Source organism: Ornithodoros turicata, chromosome 9 (assembly GCF_037126465.1).
Source record: "Ornithodoros turicata isolate Travis chromosome 9, ASM3712646v1, whole genome shotgun sequence".
Lineage (NCBI taxonomy): Eukaryota > Metazoa > Arthropoda > Arachnida > Ixodida > Argasidae > Ornithodoros > Ornithodoros turicata.
The window spans coordinates 27,606,098-27,625,414 of NC_088209.1; the positions used below are offsets into that span (position 1 = coordinate 27,606,098).

Consider the following 19,317-nt stretch of genomic DNA (forward strand, 5'->3'; position numbering starts at 1 on the left):
CAATCCTCTTACACAAGTACAGCAAGTGTGAGGTGGGAGCCAGGCGGCAATGCGCTCAATACAGCCGGTGCAGCGAATGTAATCGCTTTCCCGCCAAATCCACACGAAGTGGACAGGAGTAGAAGATGGGTGTGGGCCGTCAAACGTACGTGTCACAAAATAAGCTACTCCATGAATTCCGTCTTTTTTTTTGGCCAATGATCCTAATTGATTGCCGTAATCAGACCATATATCGTTCGTGATGTATGTTTTCAATTCAGACATGAACTTCCAACTAGCTTGGACCTTGTCGCTTTGTCCCGCTCAGGTAATGAGTCTTCTGCATCCTTTTGGTGTGGGTGCAACCTTTGCAAAGTTACTGTAAAAGGTATAAAAGAAAACACATGCAAGTGCGGTGCGCAGGAAGAAAAGCTAAAAAAGTTGTAATAACGCTGACAAACCTGCTTCTGCATATGGTCTTATGCCTTATTGACCGCTGAGGACAGAAATTAGTCGTCCTCAGTTTAAAGCGATTGAAATCGGCAAAATTACACAACCGATTCACACATTTTTGATCTGCATGACGCCCGCCACATACACTTTTGACTGGTTCCGATATCGGACGACTCACACAAAAAGTTCGCTTTCCCACCGCTACGTGGCCACGCAAAGCGCCACCTTTAGTCTGTGCACGAGGCGTATCGGTACGTTTAATCAGTGTGTCAAGTTCACAATCAAACTCAAAGTAGCTTGTCGTGCCGTTGTCGGTGGCAGGCACCTTGAGTGAATGGTGCACAAACCGCACTTTTTTTTCTTTTCCGACCTCCGTACGCAGAGCTGTATATGGGAGAAAGGTGAATACCCTGCGCCCATGTGGTTCCCATGGCGCCATCTATCGTCCGAGCTCCGTTTTCGGCGCAGACCACAGGAATTTCCGAGGGGCAGAATAATGCTATCGCATTAAAATAAGATGTTCAGAAGTCATTGCTCAGAGCACTTTCCGGTGTCGAAAGATGACTTTATGTACTCTTCACCCCTCCCCATTTCCACTCTGCCCCCGCAAAGGTCCCAGCTTTCTCAGAAGGAAACCCTGGCGACAGCACTGTTGAGCAAGACTTATGCACAGCAGAGCAGATGCAATGCAATATCAGAGAATGGAGTCGATTAACGCCGTAGTTTATTCTTTCGCCACTGGGTAATAGTACTGAGAATCGGCGCAGGGGCGCCAAGCTCGCACACTGTGCCTGCTGCTGTTCCCTTCGGTAGCCGCCACCCCACTTCGAAACAAGTCAGCAACACCCGAATGCCACTGAGATCACACATCACATCACACAACGGTATACAGGTTCGTGTCAGAGGTAAAAGCGTCTCCACTGAATCACAGACCTACGCCTCTGTAGCATAATTCCCCAATGCGTGAGTCGTTCATCGCCGCTGTGGTGTACATAGGGTCCAGAAATAACGCGGCCCAAGACGACATCTCGGGTAAGACGTGAGCGTTCGAGAAGAGTGATGACGACACTGGATTCGTCCACAAACGATACGGGGAGCACGAAGTGGAAGGCTTGGTTGAAGACCGCAGAGCCTGAGGCCGGGACGGGGCTGGTACGAACACGTTTTACCTTCTGACCGCCACACATGAGGGTTACCTTGGCGTAGCACTCGCTGAGTTCTACGGAGAAAAAGGTGTGGTCAGCAGGGAGCTCAATTCTGGGATAGATGTGCGACGAAAAAAAAAAAAAAAGAGAAACAGAGACAGATGCGACAGAGGCAGTACCTCAGCCTCAGCCTCGGCCTCCATGTCGCCCGTCTTTTCTCGTCACTCAGCTTCCCGTAAAGTGGGCTCTGCCACATTGAAGAAGTGTCTCTTGGTGCAGCTCACTTTGGTTTAGGTTCTGGACATACTCCGTATTTAGTTAGCTCTCGGTTCTCTAGTGAAATTACTTTAACTCGTACAGAATTCAGGCCAAATTGTTCATCCTCGCACGTACGTTGTTAGAGCTAATAGTGCAAACATAAACATATTAAAAATAAAGTTTTTTTAAAGCATGAAATTTGACACGAAGAACCATGCCAGTGCACAGCAGAGGCAATGTTTTCCCTTGTAGTCTTCTTGTGTTAGCCCACCTTGACCAGGTGCTTATCGAAAACGAAACCGAATACAGGCATTATTTGTCACAACAATTTAACTGGGCGGTTCAGGGCATGAGTTTATTCTGCCATCAATGCATTCTATTCGCAGTCTGACTTGGGGAAAACGATAATGTATCAGTACCTGTTTTCTCGGTGCAAAGTTTTCCCGAGTTGCCACTCCTGTCGCCGTCTTTACAGTTGAAGCGTGCTGTCATCACGACTATAGTCAGTCGATGTTGTGTCGGGTGGTAAAGGAGAGAAAGGAGGAGCTGTCCACGGCTTCCGGGAACCTGCAAAAATGGCACGGGTATACATTGAAGGGCAAGACGTATAGATATAAGTATACGGGCAACCGTGCCACCTACAAAACGCAGTATTGTCGCGATATTTCTTGTGACAAAAACGTATAGGAGCGATTCGAACGGAAACTGTGGTGTTGGAGTAGCAGAAGTAAAGTTATCGCATGAACACAGAGCATAGATAGACCTTTTCTTTTTTTTTTTCGGGTGGGGGTGGGGGGTGGGGGGCAGCCCTTATGGGGCCATCGTTAGCGGTAAAGTAATTTATGGCGAAACTCTTTGAAATCTTATTGAATTTTTATTGGAATCTTTTTAATGTTTCGTTAAATCCTTTGGCTTTTTTTCATCGTTACTGTTTTTATTGTTACACAATTTCAGCGAACTGCAAACAGCTAGGATCTGCTGATCATGTGTTGTTGTGGTGTGGTGGAGGCACGTGATAGCGACATATTTTGAGCCTCTCATAATAACAATTGGAAGTAGATTTACAAGCGTTTCAGATTCGTATTTCTTGGACTCTCCTCGACATATGGTGCATAGCATAGGCCGCATCTTTTGTGTGTACCTAACGTGTGTTGTGCGTGCAGAAGAGCAAGAAGTTAATGTCCACAAAATGGCATAGACGTAAGCGCAAGCACGTAACATAAATAGGATCGTGCTGCTCCTGTAGTATCCAGCGCAGGTTATACCCTGAATAATTCTTGGACAGTCATGTCTTACCTGCACCAACCAAACAACCAAACAAAAAACATTCGTGCGGCTCTCATGATGATATCCACATCCTCAATCTGGTGGCACTTACCAGACTTTCTGGCCTGAGAGGGCAACAGTGGATCTTTCCTTCGGAGCGGGAAAGAGTGGAAAAAGGCATAAGGACATGTCCCAGTGCATCGTGGTCTCCCTGACGGCCGTAGTCGAACAAGGATAGCCGCAAGAGCGACGCTCCTGCCTTGGCACTGGAGCACCGCTGACCGACAACGCTTACTCTGGGCAAGCTTAGGCTCAGTTCTTCATGGAAGTGCGGGTTCAACGTCCCTTTGAGAGTGCTGTAATTAGATTTTCAAATTGAGTGTTTCTCTCTCTTTTTTTTCCTTTTTTTTTTTTTTTTGAGTTGACAACAATGTCCTTCATGCTGCATGCTGTCTTTCAAAGGCGATCACTTTGAGGCGCATCGTACTCTAGGTGACTGATGCGGTGACTAAGGCTCTGGAGCACTTGAACTATACTTGAACTAACGGTAGCGACATAGTGAACAATACTTTATTTGCAACGGCTACGGTTCCGCGATGTCAACCAGATGGTTTATAGTATTTGCGAGATTGTGCCTCACGTGTAAATCTGCTTCAGATATTTATATTCGATGTTGTGGCCCGTGAGATGTTCATTCCTCTTTTAATTTCCTGCTTGCTCTTTTCAGGAACAAGTTTTAATATTAAAGTATATATTATTCAAGAAATATAGCATCTGTCCAACGGTACAGTTGCAGTACGTATTACTAACTCTACGAATGTCTTACATAGTAATTCTCGGGTCCAAAGTACTTATAATACGCGACCTTGTCTAGTAAAACGTCATTCAACGCGGTGTGTTTAGCAGCTTTCCGAGACTCTGTCATAAACCTTATTGGATCAAGCCGTGTAAGTCATGATGAGACTTCCAAGCAAATAATAGTAAAAAGCAAATAACTTAAATCGGATGTATATCTTTTACCGTTTTATACCTTGCCTCAGTGTGTCCACGGATGGAGAACCTTAAATCACTATCGTTACGTGTTTGTGTCTGTAGACTTTAACACTTGTCTTGTCGTATGTCTTGCTCAAATTTTTGGGGTAAAAAGGTACAAACATTTTGGGGGGCAAAATTCGTGAAAACAAGGACTCAGCGCATAAAATGAGCCTTGCCTCGAACATTTGCCGTTGCGACCGCCAGGCAGCAGACATGCTCGCACGAAGGTGTCGTACTGTTTACGAACTCCTTTGACAGGAAGGTCGCAGGCTCGCTCTAGGTAGACGATTAGCCTGCAAGCAGAAAACAAGGAGAAACTCTGTAATGTACCACGGAAAGCAGCGTGTAACTGTTTCTCTTTTCCTTTTTAGAGCGATAGCTGCATAGGGCCCACCAACATCAACAGCCATGTAGGTCCGTCTGTAACAGTTGTGCAGAGAGAAGAAGAAAGAAGGTACAATGTCACCGAAGCGGCCGAAGATCGGTCTGGAAGATGGCCATTCAAATCCGTTTCACAGAATGCCTACAGATGCAGCCATATATATTTTGCTGTGTTGCTTATCCTCGCTACATTTTTTTTTTTTTTTTTACAAAAACAATAGCGGCAATGGCACAGGGGCTGTCAACAGTGCCTCACCCTTTTTTATTGTGTCAGGGACGAACGATGTGAAACACATGTGGTGCTGCGTGCGACAGCCCTAGTTCTTGTCCGCTGCAGAATTCGCAGAAGCCACAGCATGCGTGGAGCTACATATGGAGCACTCCCTCGCCTGAACGATGAATGACTATTTTTATACTATTTGATTTTTGGAGTGCAACAGCCGCAGGAAACTTTATGAGCGTATGTGTTCACTTGATGGTTCATCCATTCTTCTAAACAGCGAAACACGCTCGAAATCTCGAAAAACAAACATATAAAAAGGAGCATATTTCCGTATATCATGAAGTACGAAGTGCACCTATAGGAGATAAAAAGCGGGAATATCCAGGTGTGAAAAGTGACATCTTGTTGAATATGGACAGCCCTCGTCACTCTTTTGGGTCTGTCGTGTTCCGTTCGTGTTTCAAATAACTTTTTTTTTTTTTTTCATAATGTGACTTGATTTTACTCTAGGTGTGTAGACACTGTTTGGTGTCCCTACAGCTTTCACCACTACCGCACCTGTAGTTAGAGATATATAGTATTGATGTCTCACTTATTTTCGTCTTTCAAGAGCTTTGTTCGGAATATGAGCTTCCCAAAATGATCCGGCTCCTCCACTTGTGCCCTCTTCTTTTCGGATGTACTGGCACTTTTCTCGCTGCATGAATCGTTGACCACTTCGACCGCAGTCAGCTCTCCTTCCGCTACGTCGAGGTCGCTTTCGTCGCCGTACAGAGACGGTTCGACTTCTCCAAGACTGTCCTCTCTCAGCCAGTAACTCTGTCCGCTTGCATTAGATAACAAAGACCCTCTTCGTAGGCTCCGACAATCGTCCTGAGGTTGTCCATGGGGTTGCCAGAGGCGTTCATCCAGGGACACGCTCGACTGACCCGAAATTAGGCGACGGTGCGCTGTGGCAGAAATGAAACACGTTAAATAGAACGCTCAGTGGTATTGACAGCCTTACCAACAGCAACAGTACTACACGTACTTACCGCTGTACACTTTCTTGCTAGGAATGAAGAAGCCCTGCCCTTCGATGTCCTCTTCGGGGTCTGAATCGCCGTCTCCTCCAGGACGTTTGTTCTGGGTGCTTGAGACCCGATTAACCAACCGTTGCACAAGTCGGCCAATCGGAGGACAGCACGACTGCTGCCACATTACCTTCCGCCTCTTTGAACAGACCGTGTCATTCGGTAAGCATTATTTGACAGCATCCATGTCCCGTGGGCAACACTGGCGCCGCGTTTCAGTGTGGTAGCTTGTGGTTCTTCATCCTGTAGTCAGAACTCTCGACCCTATAGGAAAGTAATATTAGTAAACTGTGATTGTGTTACTGTTCTCGCTTGATATTCGTATGTACGTGATGTAGCACTTCATGCGAGATAACTTGCAGAGGCTGCGCGAATATTCGGGTTTCTCGAATACCGAAGCTAATAAATGTGCATTCTATTGGAATTCCACTCGAATATAAAGTTCGCTATTCGAAATTCGAATTTTCGTTTCGATTCGTTTCGTTCAAACCGAATATAGTTCCGAAGCTATTATAGCAATTGTATTCAGATGGCTAAAAGAGAGAGAGGGGGGGGGGGGAAGGTACAGAAGTGAAAAATAGAGACGTTGGATCTATGGAACCGACACCACTATGCGTTCGACGCGGCGACGCTTGCGTTTATACTCTTTATAACGCATGTCCCACAACGGAGGACGCCTGGACGCTTCGAGGATTAATATTTCGTCGCCTTGAGAGTCCGATGCCGTAACAACAACTTTATTGTGAGGTGACGAATGGGGAGTTTCATCGTAATGATGGAAATCACTGATCGGAATGGGGAAACGGCGTGGCAGAGAGAACTCGCGTCGTATCCTAGCGGCTGTCCAGCGAAACACGATCGGCGCGCGCCAAAGCACAGTCGGCGCCATATTGGCGCCATCTATTGAATATGTAGGGAACCCTCTTCGGCGCCGCCAGGGTTACGGAGCACGCGCAGAAGCGTTGTGGAAAAGGTCCAGTCTGTGAATGTGTCGCTTCCCTATTTTTCCTATACTTTCGCTTGATTTGGTTCCTTTCGGTCTCAGGTTGGTTGGCCTTTTCTATCCCCCTTTTCCCTCTTCTTTTTCTCGCCAGTCATGTTTATATGTATGTGAGCTGCCTTGTGAAAATTAAACTTTTGCTGGTTTGAGTCGTGTGTTCGTCTTTCGCCTCTAGTTGTGCTCATACTCAGGCTTTTCACATTATGCAGAGAGAACACTTTTTCTCCACTTCTTTTCTAGGTTCGGACTGGTTGTCGCAGACGCGCGCGAATTATCTGTAGTCGACAGTCTCCAGCGTGCACTCTCCGCGCACGCTGGAAACCTCAGTTTTTCCGAGATCACACGCACGCCGAGCGCGTGCGCACAGTGAAATCCTCGGGAAAACGTTCCGTGCGGGTGGGCCTTGACGCCCGCATGGTCGCGGCATTCCTTTTCTCAAGGTCGCGCCCTCATTGGTTCTTAGGGAGTGACGTTGATTCTGTGTGCCGCGAAGCAACTGTGGCTATGAGCGGCGTACAGATGTGGACAGATGGAGAGAGGACAGCAGGAACGAGTGGGAGACAGGGGGGGTTAGTATGCGTCCTGGGCCGACTTCAGGGGGAACTGTGCGGAAAACCCAGGAAAAACCTCAGACAGCACAGTCGCTGGTAGGATTCGAACCCACCACCTTCCAGTCTTCAGCACGACCTTGGCTAAAACCAACGAGCGGGACGCCTTAACCCGCTCGGCCATGTCGCTGGTAGGGAGTTACGTTTTGTCGTCTTTGCAGAGAGGGAATTCCGGCATACTCTCAACATCGGGCATCTGCTCCTGTCATGTATTACCTCGAATAACATTTGAAACTACGTCACTCTTTCGCGTGGGATTTTCGATACCGTGCTCAGTGGTCCACGACGAATAAAATGACATTATGCGACCGTCTCTTTAAGCACCCCCGAATGCCGGTGCTCAGTGGATGAGAAACGAACATCTACAGTCGTGATAGACGCGGCTTTGCGAACTATCCGTCAACAGTTTCTTTCTTTCTTTCTTTTCTTCGTTGAAAGAAGTCGAGGCCTGTCTTTCGGATGAACAACAACAACATTTTTTTCCACTCTAGGAGGTTTTCCACTCTAGGAGTGGAACGCTACCCCATAGCTAGGGGTCTAATATGAGTGGTGACAATGATGAGTAATGACGATGAGAGATGACGGGAATGATCAAAATGGCGATGGCGATGCTGAAAGGATGAAGGAGTGAGAGGAGGTACGCTATTCCACCGAAAAGAGAAGCAGCGTGACGTCACCGCTAGTTTTCTATCTTTGTTTTTACAGTTTTCTATTCGACATACAGGGTGTTTATTTCTAGCTTTGCTTTTACAGCTTTCTGTTCACGGAGGGTTTATTTCTAGCTTTGCTTTTACAGTTTTCTATACACTGTGTTCATTTTCATCCGGGACATATTTTTTTATAAAGAAGCTATGAAAGCTATACACAGATGTCGTTTTCGCAGTTGAGTTATACGGCCAGGCGGACATTCTCTCGAAGAGAGTACGTAACTACAAAATGACTAATTGCCTAATGACTAATTGCATGTAACTCCATCACTGCAAACAGCTACTCCCTCTTGTCATCCAAATTTTAGTCAACAAGTGATATGTGACACCACCCTCCTTTCGCAACACTGCAGCACTCAAACAGGACGAAGGGGATTAAAACGACGAGACAAACGTATCTGCAGATACGTTAATCCCCTTCGTCCTGTCTGAGTGCTGCAGTGTTGCGACATGATCTATCACCAACTCCCGCTCTTCCTCCCATTGATCACCCTCCTTCTCGTACGGTGACTCCAGTTATAAAACTTGTGTACTACACTGCAGTCATACTTATGCTGCATTATTTTTGTTGTGTATTCTTTGGTTTGGCATTTGGCAGACTCTCAGTTGGTGAAGTTCTCACGCCTATACGTGAGGACATATCGTGACGTGTGACCTTCTAACACACTAATTAACTAGAATACTTATCCTGGAGTTTACCGTTCGAAGGAGCTTCCCAATGAAGGTTGCCGAGGGAAGCTCGGATGTTTTTTCGTGGGACTATACCAAAATTTCGGACAAGAAGGACTCGCACCTCGTACCTCTTCTACACCACCATAACACTTTCCTTCTTCTCTCACGCACAACTTTTCCCATCCCCGTCGAGTAAGTATGTACTACGATATACCAGATATACCAAAGTCAGAAATTTCATAGAGGATTCCAAAGCAGCCGCAGAGGTAATGGCATCAATCTGTTTCACGGTGTTAGGATGATACAACTGGTGTCATGGTTGCTCCTGGGAAATTGAGTGAAGTGGAACTCCCTCTTGAGGGTGTAAGCTTTACTCCAAAAAGGGGAGTCTTCTTATAGGGACAAACTACTTACTCCCCTAAAGGAGTTGTGACGGCACCATTTGTTTTCTGAGAGTGTTCTTGTCATCAACGTCGCATCATCATCTTCAGCTACAGCATCGTGACGATGCCCACAGCTGTGGGGCCAACAACGGCAAGCTGTTACCCCCACAACCACCGTGTAGCAAAATTAGGGGATAGATATTTTAACGCACGTGCGCGTTTTATGTTTTTTTGTGAAAAAAAAAAGGAATGACTCTCGACGAGGATTGCCTTCCATTCGACTATCTCGCTTTTGCACGAAATTCACAGCTGCTGCGGTCCAAGTGACAGGAATAGTTAAGGCCGTTTTACTTACGGACTCGAAAAGTGACCTCTGTTCCGTGATGAACCCGATGTGTGATAGCATACTATAGCTCGCTGTATAAGGAGGTCGTGTGCACAACATAAGCTATCGGAGGTGATCTTGCTTCCCAGTGGATCCCGTCTCATGTCGGCATCAGAGGCAACGAACGAACGGACCAGCTAGCCTCCTCCGCACACCTTAGCTGCAGCCCATCCTTACCAGTTCCGGCCGACACCGACAGGCACATGGCCGTTAAGGAGCTAGTTGAAGTGCGTCATCCCGGCATACAGGACATCATGCAAAATCACCGACCTTCCCTTCACATGAAAGACTTTCCCCGAGTCATACAGACACTGCTCCATCGGCTACGCACGGGATCTGCGTTCACGAACTCGCAGCCGTTCAAGATGGGCTCCAGGGAGGATTCTAGCTGCAGTCACTGTCATCATCCGGAAACTATCGAACATATCCTGACAGAACGCCGCGCATGCAACACTATGCGGGAAACCCACCTCCCACACTCCAGGCCTGGCATAGTGACGGACATCCTATTCCCCGAAGGTTCTTCTGCAGAACGAACTACCAAAACTCGTAACCTCGTGCGTTTCCTCCAAGAAACGGGCCTCGTGCAAAGACCCCGCTAGTGCACATCTCATCCACAGTGCACTTCCGTCTCATCAGTATATACCGATCATCCTGCCTATACCTCACCCTTCAACTCTCATCTTCCCGCTTGCTTTCTTTTTTTTTTTTTTTTCTATAGTCGTGACGATGCCCACTCGTGTGTGGCCAGCAACGGCGAGCTATTTCGGCACCCCCCCCCCCCCTAATTAAAGAGTCAACTAATGAACGTTAGGTAATAGACATCTCGTTGTTACACACTCTCTTCGAGAGGATGTCTGCCTGGCTGTATAACCCAACTGCAAAAACGGTACTTTCATAGCTTTTGTAAGACACAAGTTTTTATATCTGTAACAGATAAAAATGAACATCACGTTTGTTTGACATGCAGTTTTGTGTATACAGCCAAAGCCGTGCATAGATGTGCGAGTCAAAATGGCATCTAGGTGCCGTTGTGCAAAGCTCTCTCAGTGGCTTTTACTTCGATTCAAATTTATTGAATTCATTTAACATTATGACCGCGCATCTTTTCTTTCCTCCATGCCTGTCCTGGTTTCGGTTAACGAGCTGCCACTTGAAATAGCCATAGAAGCATGTAACACTAGTAACCAGTGGCCGGACGAGAAGTGGATAAACGCGTCCGCACGTGACTGGTTACTCGAAGGTCATGCTGTAGATTGGGGGGGTGGGGGTCGAATCCTACCACCGGCTGTGCTGCCTGAGGTTTTCCCCTGGGTTTTCCAGCAGACTTTCCAGACGGATGTCGGCACCAGTTCCCTCTGAAGTCTGCCCAGGACGCACACTACCCCCTCCCCCTGTCTCCCATTCGTTCCTGCTGCCTGCTGTTCTTCCTCCATCTGTCGATATGTGTACGCCGCTCATAGCCACAGTTGCTTCGCGGTAGAGCGTCGAGCCGAACCGTAACCAAAACCGAAAACCGGAATTAACCGGATTTTTTAACTGGAACTCAACCGTAATTACTAGCGCCGTCTTGGAGCTGAACCCGAACCGAACCGATCTCAAAACTTCGGTTACCGGTTCGGGATACCGGTTCGGTTCGGGTTGGTGTGTGGTGGGCGGTTATGTGGGGATTGGAGCTGTCTGCCTGTCTAGATTGGCGGCACCTTGCTCGGGGAAGGGAGTCCTATTGGTCGAAAAACAGAAATAAATGCATAAAAAACGTAACTAAGAGATCTTGTATCATTTTTAGTGGTACCTCTAATTTTGTAGCATATTAGAACCTAGAACCGGTTCCGAACCGGTTTACAGCCTCTGAACCAGTAATCGAACCGGTATATGTGAACTCCGGATCTGAACCGGAACTGAACCTTTATGGCCGAACGCGAACGCGAAAGAAACCGCAAACGTTTCCGTCCGACGCTCTGCTTCGCGGCGCTAAGATGGGATAAAATATTACCAGTACTTATCTCTTGTAGCGGCATTCAAGGTACAGAAGCTGAGCTATAAACTCGTGTGGGTTATTCAAGAGGCGGTTGATTCGCCGCTCGGAGTGCTACCCATCGATTTGCACAGTTATGAAATGAAATGAGAAGCGGCTATAGTGTGTCAGAGAAGTGCAGTTTGACTAAAGGGCAGCTCTTTTCGCGAAGGTACGTGCATGACATCAATCAACTTTAAGGTGGGTTAAGCGGCAAAGACATCTCATACGCGAGTCTCCGCAAGATCAACGCGTTACTGATTCTGTTATGACTTTGGTTTGCAAGGATATCAGGCTAATGACTGCGTATCAGAAACTGCTTTAGGCTCGGGAACGTAATTTCGAGGAGTACTGTAGCCGACTAATTATCAGGTGGAAAGAGAGAGAGAGAAAAAAAAAACTGATAATGTTGATGACGACAATGGTATTAGAAAAAAGAAAATGGAGAGAAGAAAAGAAAGAAAACATGGAGATGTATCACCTGTTTACAAGCGATATTTTGACTCTGTATATACCTGGTTGGTTGGTGACGCCCTGAAGTCCCTACAAGATCGCTCCCACTACGTTGCCTTTCAGTGGGTTCCAGGGCATTGCGGAATAACTGGGAACCACGAGGCCGACGCTGCCGCTGCCGCTGCACACCAACAACGACCTTCTATGCCCATTATACTCTCGAGAGGAGACAGAAGATCCCTCCTCAGGCATTTGTCCGATTCCTGGTCTACCCTACAGTGGCAACACGACATTCCAACTATGTCCTCTTTGGGGAATGTAGACCCAACGCTGTCATACCGACTGCCTGCAAAGCTTCCTCGTCCTCTGAAGTCACTCATCCACAGGCTACGTCTGAATGTGGCCTTCACTCCGTCCTATCGATACCAGCTAGGCTGTGAGGCTAGCCCTATGTGCAACGAGTGTGGCGTACTTGCCAACGTTGAGCACATACTCCTCAGCTGCCGGACCTATCTCAACGAGAGGCGTGCACTGCAGTCGCAGCTTGCCACCCTTGGCTGCCGCCCCTTCAACTTGTCGACCATCCTCGGCCCTTGGGACACCGCGGCCGACTCCAGGACGGCCTTACGTCACGTGGTTGACTTCTTTGAGGCGACAGGCCTAAAGGACTCACTATGACCCCAGCAGCGCCCTCGGACACTCCCACCACCACGATCACGTCCAGCATCGTCATCGCCACTTCGATCATTCCCGTCATCTCTCATCGTCATCACTGATCATTGTCACCACTCATATTAGACCCCTAGCTATGGGGTAGCGTTCCACTCCTAGAGTGGAAAATCTCCCCACTTCATCATCACAATATATATGTTGTTGTTGGTTGGTGACGGTGTGGTGTTGGTGGTGTGATATGATGTGATGTGATAGAAAAAGAAAAAAATGGGGATTTAAATCGTGACAAAGTCATGCTGGCTACCCCAGACCACTTAGCCGCAATTAGCGCAGCTTGCGTGATTTACATTGTTCTTCAGTTACATTGCTCTTCAATGTCGTGTAAGTAGGCAAAGGTCATCTTTCGCCATTTTTGTTTGCAAACCCTGATTTGGTAGATGGTTCGAAAGAGCGGTTAATTGTAGACTTGTGAAGAAATTGTAAATCAATTCATGTATAGATGTTCACAGCTTGTCTTAATTGACTTTCGCGTGTCTTTATCGGTCCCTTGCGACGAAATATTTGCTGCATGAGTCTAGACATCATCATTGCCACATGCATGGTCGGATTAGGGTTAACATTGAGGTCATATTTCTGTACCACTTGTTCTCCATGGCTGTGAAAGGTTTATGGTATACAACATCTGGCGTTCGTTTTTTTTTTTTTTTTTTTTTGCTCGTGGTATGTAAATAAACACACACGCACATACATAGAAATGGTGATGGCACCATCAAGGTTTCCCTCTCCATCATTGCATTTTGAGGTTTGCACTACAGGTGTCTGTTCCACGAAGCGGGTAAATGCACTGCAGGGCTTTTCTTTTGCATAAATAGGCTTTCCGCAAAAATGTATTCGGAAGAAACAAGGTTATTCATAACCAGCGACCCGAGCGGGTTTAGGCGTCCCGCTCGTCGGTGGGAGGTGGAGGGTTCGAATCCCACCACCGGCTGTGCTGTCTGAGGTTTTCCCTGAGTTTTCCCGAAGAATTTCCAGACCAATGTCGGCACAGTTCCCCATGAAGTCGGCCCAGGACGCATACTAACCGCCATGTGTCCCCCACTCCTTCCTGCTGTCCTCTCTCCATCTGTTCACATCTGTACGCCGCTCATAGCCACAGTTGCTTCGCGGCGCTAACACGGAGTAAAAAAAAAAAGAAATGATATCCATAAGAGCGAATGAGCCGCCCTTATCACTAAACACAACCGTTTATACGAATTTCTCGTTGTTCGAGTTCCCAGTAAGCATTAGGCTGGACTCGGTTTACTTCAGTCTGTCTCTTTTCTCCGGAATCGATCAATCAAGTTAGGAACAGTATACATTGCGTGTGCGCGCTACATTTTCTAAGCTGCCCGCGGCGCTTATAGTGGCTAGTAAATATCAGTATGGCAGTATCATATAGTTAACATTCGTGAAATGTAGTTAGTGAAAACTAGGGATGTGCCAACCGAATCCGCGAATCCTCGAATCCACCAATCCTAGGCAGGGATGCGAGATTCGGGAATCCGAATCTGAGTGCCCAAAACGGCGAATCGAATCTTTCGAATCCGCCAACCACGTTTGTTGGTTTCTTTTTTTCAAATTGGCGCCTCCGGAGTCCGCCGGAGGCCTCCATGGCCGACGGGTGTTTTCTTGTTTGTTTGCTTACATTGCTCTGGACTAAAAGAGTTCAGGCAGGAACTCTTACATTACAAGTTTAAAAGTAACATGGTTTTGCTTTTAACTTTTGCTTAGTTGTATGAAAATAATTCAGAGTTGAGAATTTATGTATTTCTTGTAGTCGATGAACAACGTGTTAAATAAATTAAGTTTAAGAAGAACTATATGGGTATATTTTCTCCTGAAACTGAACTATTATTTAATTTGTTTTTCATTAAACAAAGGTTTCTTTTCCCTGGCTTTTTAAACTCTTTTTAAAGAAAGGATTCGAAAGATTCGAGATTCGTAAGATTCGTGGATTCGCAGAACCTTCCTTGGATTCGGATTCGGATTTGGAAAATTCTGGATTTTTTGGCCTGCTTGCGAGAGCGATGAGATCCTATCGGTGAGTTGGAGAGCGAACTGCTGTTAACCCACAAATACGAACGAGAGTTTGACAGGCCTTACTTTTATAATGTCGCGAGGAAGAACCTATTCATGGCGAGATACCTGAATTAACGCTGTAGGTAAATGACTGCTTTCCAATGACATTTCAATTGTTATGTTTCCATTTGTACTGGCATGCTGCGTGACAACTGTTTCCATAAAGGTTTACGGAAGGATGGAGCACAGTCAATGAAAATTAAATTTGTATGATAATTGAATTTAGGTGGCACTCGTTTCTGGAAGATGGCTAGTCAGTGGCAAGCCTGAATATTTTAGTAATACATAATAATTAACCGATCGGCGCAATCATGATGTTAAATTTAGTAAACGTTAAAGTGTAAACGTGGTTAAAGCTACAATCAATTGTGTGCACATGACGTCATATTTTCGGTTCTACTACGCTGTATCGATGTGCCTGTGCGTGTGTAAGTGTGCACCTATGCACTATATCTACATCTTCAGTTAATATCTGCTGGAGTTGTGCGGCATGGAAGGGGGGGATATATTTATTAGACGAAAAGGAAAAAAAACGGGGAAAGGTCAGCCAAACGGGACGTCGGCTTGCTATTCCAGAAATAAGAAATAATAAATAAATAAATAAAAAGAAGGGCAGGAGTACCTGTCGTTACGTATTTCTACACGCGTGAAAGGCACCAACTCAACCCGAAGTTCATATTCTAAATGCGACGAATTATCACACTGGTTTCGCTTTTTATTTATCATTGCAAACGATTTTAACGCACGCAAAAATGGCTGTATCGTGTGCACTTGTTTGACAAGATCACTGATCTCTATTGCATTGTACTGTATTGTATTGTATTATATATCGGGAGCAGTGGACAACACGTAAGGGATGACGGTGACATGGGGTGTTTTACCGCTGGGGTGCAATACCCTATCCCATTGCATGCATAAAGCATTAGGAGAGTGATATGAGAATGATGTGAAATGACCACTTGTTAGACACGCATTCTTTTTAAGGCTGTGTTATACAGGTTATTACCACTGAATAGCCACGTTCTCAAATCAGTCAAACTGTACAGCATTTAGCAACCTTCCATGGAGATATTGCCTGAATATATGAATATACTACATTAATATCATTATTTAACCATTCCCATTACGACCTAGAGCAATGCAGCTATCTTGCGTCGAGTATTAACGAAATACAATGGCGTTCTCATGTTCAGTGCTCTCGCTCGGAATTCTATAGGTCAACGATAATACCACCATTGATATTCACCATGAACTAATGTGCATAGCGTTTTGCGTCTTCTCCCTGTCAGTTTGCCCTACAGCTGACCTTTCTCCGTCTGCAACGTTACACATGCTACATAATACACGCAAAAGTCGAACTGAAATATAGGCGCTTCGTATTCGTACAAAAGGCAGTGAAGCTAGGCTTCGCGTATTCGTGCACACGCAAAAAGCACAGTGGCTAAGCAAAGCATCCCACCTGCATGCAAGGAAGTATCCAGGCGCCTTTGCAGACCCCTTTTACGTCTGCAATTGAGTAGATTTCTCGAAGCGAGGCGTGCTGTGTACCGTTTCGAGTCGAAGACGTTGCAGTGCAGGAGGGAAACGGTGCATACTGCAACTCCAACTGCGATGACGTTACAGCTGCACTTTCAGTCAAGAACGAGGGGAAGGGGAAAATGTCGAGCGCGGACCAAACACTTGCGTGTGTGCGTATGGTTCCGAGTTGTTCGAGCTGCCAACCAGAACAAACACACCTCCTGTATCCGCGCGCAACACATGGTGGCGGGCTGCGCCCAGACAGTGGCAGGTGAACAACTTTAGCGGTTATTGTCTGAGCGGCTCGATATTAAGTTTAGTGCTATGCTGGCAATAAAATGTAACTATGTAAAAAGTAAGAAGTCGATAAGAAAAATTCATTGGTGGTGTTTTTTTTTGTACAAAAGATATCGATTGTAAACAATTAATGTAATCGTTTGTCTTTAGTCGATAACACATGTTGCGCTCGATTCATTTGTCAGTCTTGTTACGCAAACAATGACGCTTGAAATGAAGGGAATTGTGATCCTACAAAAATTTGAATCATACAGGCGTCAGGGTCAGATATATCACTATTCGTAATACGGTTTTATATATTTATATACCCATCCTTGAACTCATCCCATCTTCATCCTTGTTGTTGTTGTTCCTCCTGAAGTACTCACTTCAGTCTAAATTGTACCCTGAAGTACTGAGTCCTGCTTGAATTCTGTACTGGAGTTTGGAGTTGGAATTAGGAAAGAAAAATAGGGACGTGGTGGCTCCTACAAAACACAGGAGCCGGCTAGTCCAAAACACTCGAAAATAAAAATCAGTAAGTCTAAAAACTTATAGGATCTGCAATGTCCACAAGAAATGTCATTAAAGCAGGTGTCGCACGCTGTCTAAGATCCCTCGGCCATTCTCCGAGGAGCTTCACTAAGTCTAGAGGACGGTGGTCCAGTCTTTCCAAGGCGGCTCTGAGGTCAACACAGTATCTGGAGCAGTTCATTAACACTGTAAACGTATTTTTATTGGCGATGTATTAATTTTCGCGAATCGCGCAATCTCTCATTTGCGAAGTTCTTCGCGGGTATTAAATTTCGCGATTCCGGGGCTCTTTCCTTCCGCGGGATAAACGTCAAGCTATGTTCGCGAGTACAATTTTTCGCGATTTTTTAGCGGTCGCGAAAATTAATACATCGCGAATAAAAATACGCTTACAGTATGTGTTCAGGGCTCTCCACTTCACCACACGTGAGGCAGCAACACATTTAATCTGTGCACTCTTAAAGAAGAACTTCACCGCATAGCACGCTCCTACCCAACCATTATCTCGAATGATATCGTTATCTGCCCAGATTTGTTGAAATCACGGGGCGTACGCCTTTTCTGTGACAATTATGAACAGCATAAGTGTCACAGAAATGGCGTACGCCCCCCGTTTTCAACAAATCAGGGCAGATAACGATATCATTCGAGATAATGGTTGGCTAGGAGCGTGCTATGAGGTGAAGTTCATTTTTAAGAGTGTGGATGCGGAGACACGGTTTTGTTACCACATAGCTTCAATTTTCGCGTTAGCTAATTCGAAGAGTGAGCAGGGTGCAGTGAAATATAGTACAGTGTCTCCGAGTAATTGACCATCTCCCGTTGCATAGCTGTTAGGATGACCGCCTTTCCCCACTGAAGTCGTCCCAGGACGCATACTAACCCCCTGTCCCCAACTCCTTCCTGCTGTCCTCTCTCCATCTGTCCACATCTGTACGCTGCTCATAGCCACAGTTGCTTCGCGGCGCTAAAACGGAACCAAAAGAAAAAAAAAAAAAAAAAACATGACCGCTTTCCACGTCGAGACTGGGAGGTGACGCGGTTTCGAATTCCCGCACCGGCTGTCCTGGGTTTCCCGGCAGACTTTCCAGGCGAATTTCGTTACCCCACAACGGTTCCCCTGCAGAGCAATTCCTCGTGTGCAAAGTTTAGGTCATGTATAGCATCCCCTTGTCCTGCGGGAAGTCGTATGTAGGACAAACGGGGCGGTGTGTCAACACAAGACTTAGAGAGCACGCGAGCTTCTCTGCAGGGAAGGACCTCGTTTGTTTAGCGCACACTTAGGGGCTCGAACGCAGGAGACGATATTTTAACAGACGTAGCAACAATGTAAAAGATGTCAGATTCTCATTATTACTGTCGTCATCTGCTTCCGTAAAACAGGAAAATACCAGCGACAGTTTTGTTATGCTCGTGCCCGTCACTGCTTCGAGGGCTCAAAAAGTACGAACAACGCAACTGGAAGATGCCACACACTTAAAAAAAGAAAAAAGAAAAATCCCAGCAAATGTACGTTGCTACCGAGTACACCAGTAAAAAGAGAAACTCCCTTGCAGTTGCAGGTGCCGCGGAAACTTTTCGGTCGTTGACGCGTAAGAAACTAAACACCACGTACCCGTGAAAGGAAAGGATGAGATGCACACCAATGAAATTCAAGTGCAGTGTTCAGTACTCGTCGGTCGTTTTGTTGTCGAGGTGAGTCAAAGTCCACAGATATCAGTGAATAGATGAAACATAAGTTTTGGAGGGATATCATTGTTCTTAGTCACATTCAGCTACAAGTTTCTCAATCGTATTATGTTCCGTTGCTTTACATTTTCTCTTGCGTAGCATAAGTTGAATAAAACAATGGGGACTCGGAACTCGAGAGTGCAAACTGGGTATTTTGCAGTTTAACAGGGAGCGACTTTCTTTTCTTTTTTTCTTTTTCTTTTTTGCAGGGAACAATAACCTAGGAAGGCGATATGAATTTGAAATGGAGAATGTTGCATTTGCAAGATAAAAGATGCGTGCCCTGTAGCAACAATTTACCCGGATAACAAATATAGATAGATCAGGTTAGGAGAGGTGTACAGTTGTTTCATGGATGGCCGTTCGGTAGACTTGGTTTACGGTTTTTCCCGGGTACGAGACACCGGGGACGTATCGTGTATTATTTTAC

At 46.0% G+C, this 19,317-nt stretch overlaps 2 protein-coding genes across 3 annotated transcripts in view; one reads left to right on the forward strand and one right to left on the reverse strand.

Annotated features, from left to right (window-relative positions):
- LOC135368487 (synaptotagmin-3-like) overlaps nucleotides 1-19,317 on the forward strand; it is a 53,301-nt gene that overhangs the window by 1,096 nt on the left and 32,888 nt on the right. For both annotated transcript variants that reach the window (XM_064601824.1, XM_064601823.1), the window contains exon 2: nucleotides 5,796-5,975. The gene's annotated coding sequence lies outside the window, so the exon portion shown is untranslated. The remainder of the gene's footprint in view (nucleotides 1-5,795; nucleotides 5,976-19,317) is intronic.
- Nucleotides 1,139-16,464, reverse strand: LOC135368486 (synaptotagmin-7-like). Its single transcript, XM_064601822.1, has 7 exons — nucleotides 16,288-16,464; nucleotides 5,775-6,077; nucleotides 5,333-5,690; nucleotides 4,313-4,429; nucleotides 3,214-3,457; nucleotides 2,255-2,402; nucleotides 1,139-1,651 (listed from the first exon to the last, which is right to left on the reverse strand). Exons 2-7 carry the CDS (start codon nucleotides 5,938-5,940, stop codon nucleotides 1,332-1,334), a joined length of 1,353 nt encoding a protein of 450 aa, XP_064457892.1. The 5' UTR covers nucleotides 5,941-6,077; nucleotides 16,288-16,464; the 3' UTR covers nucleotides 1,139-1,331.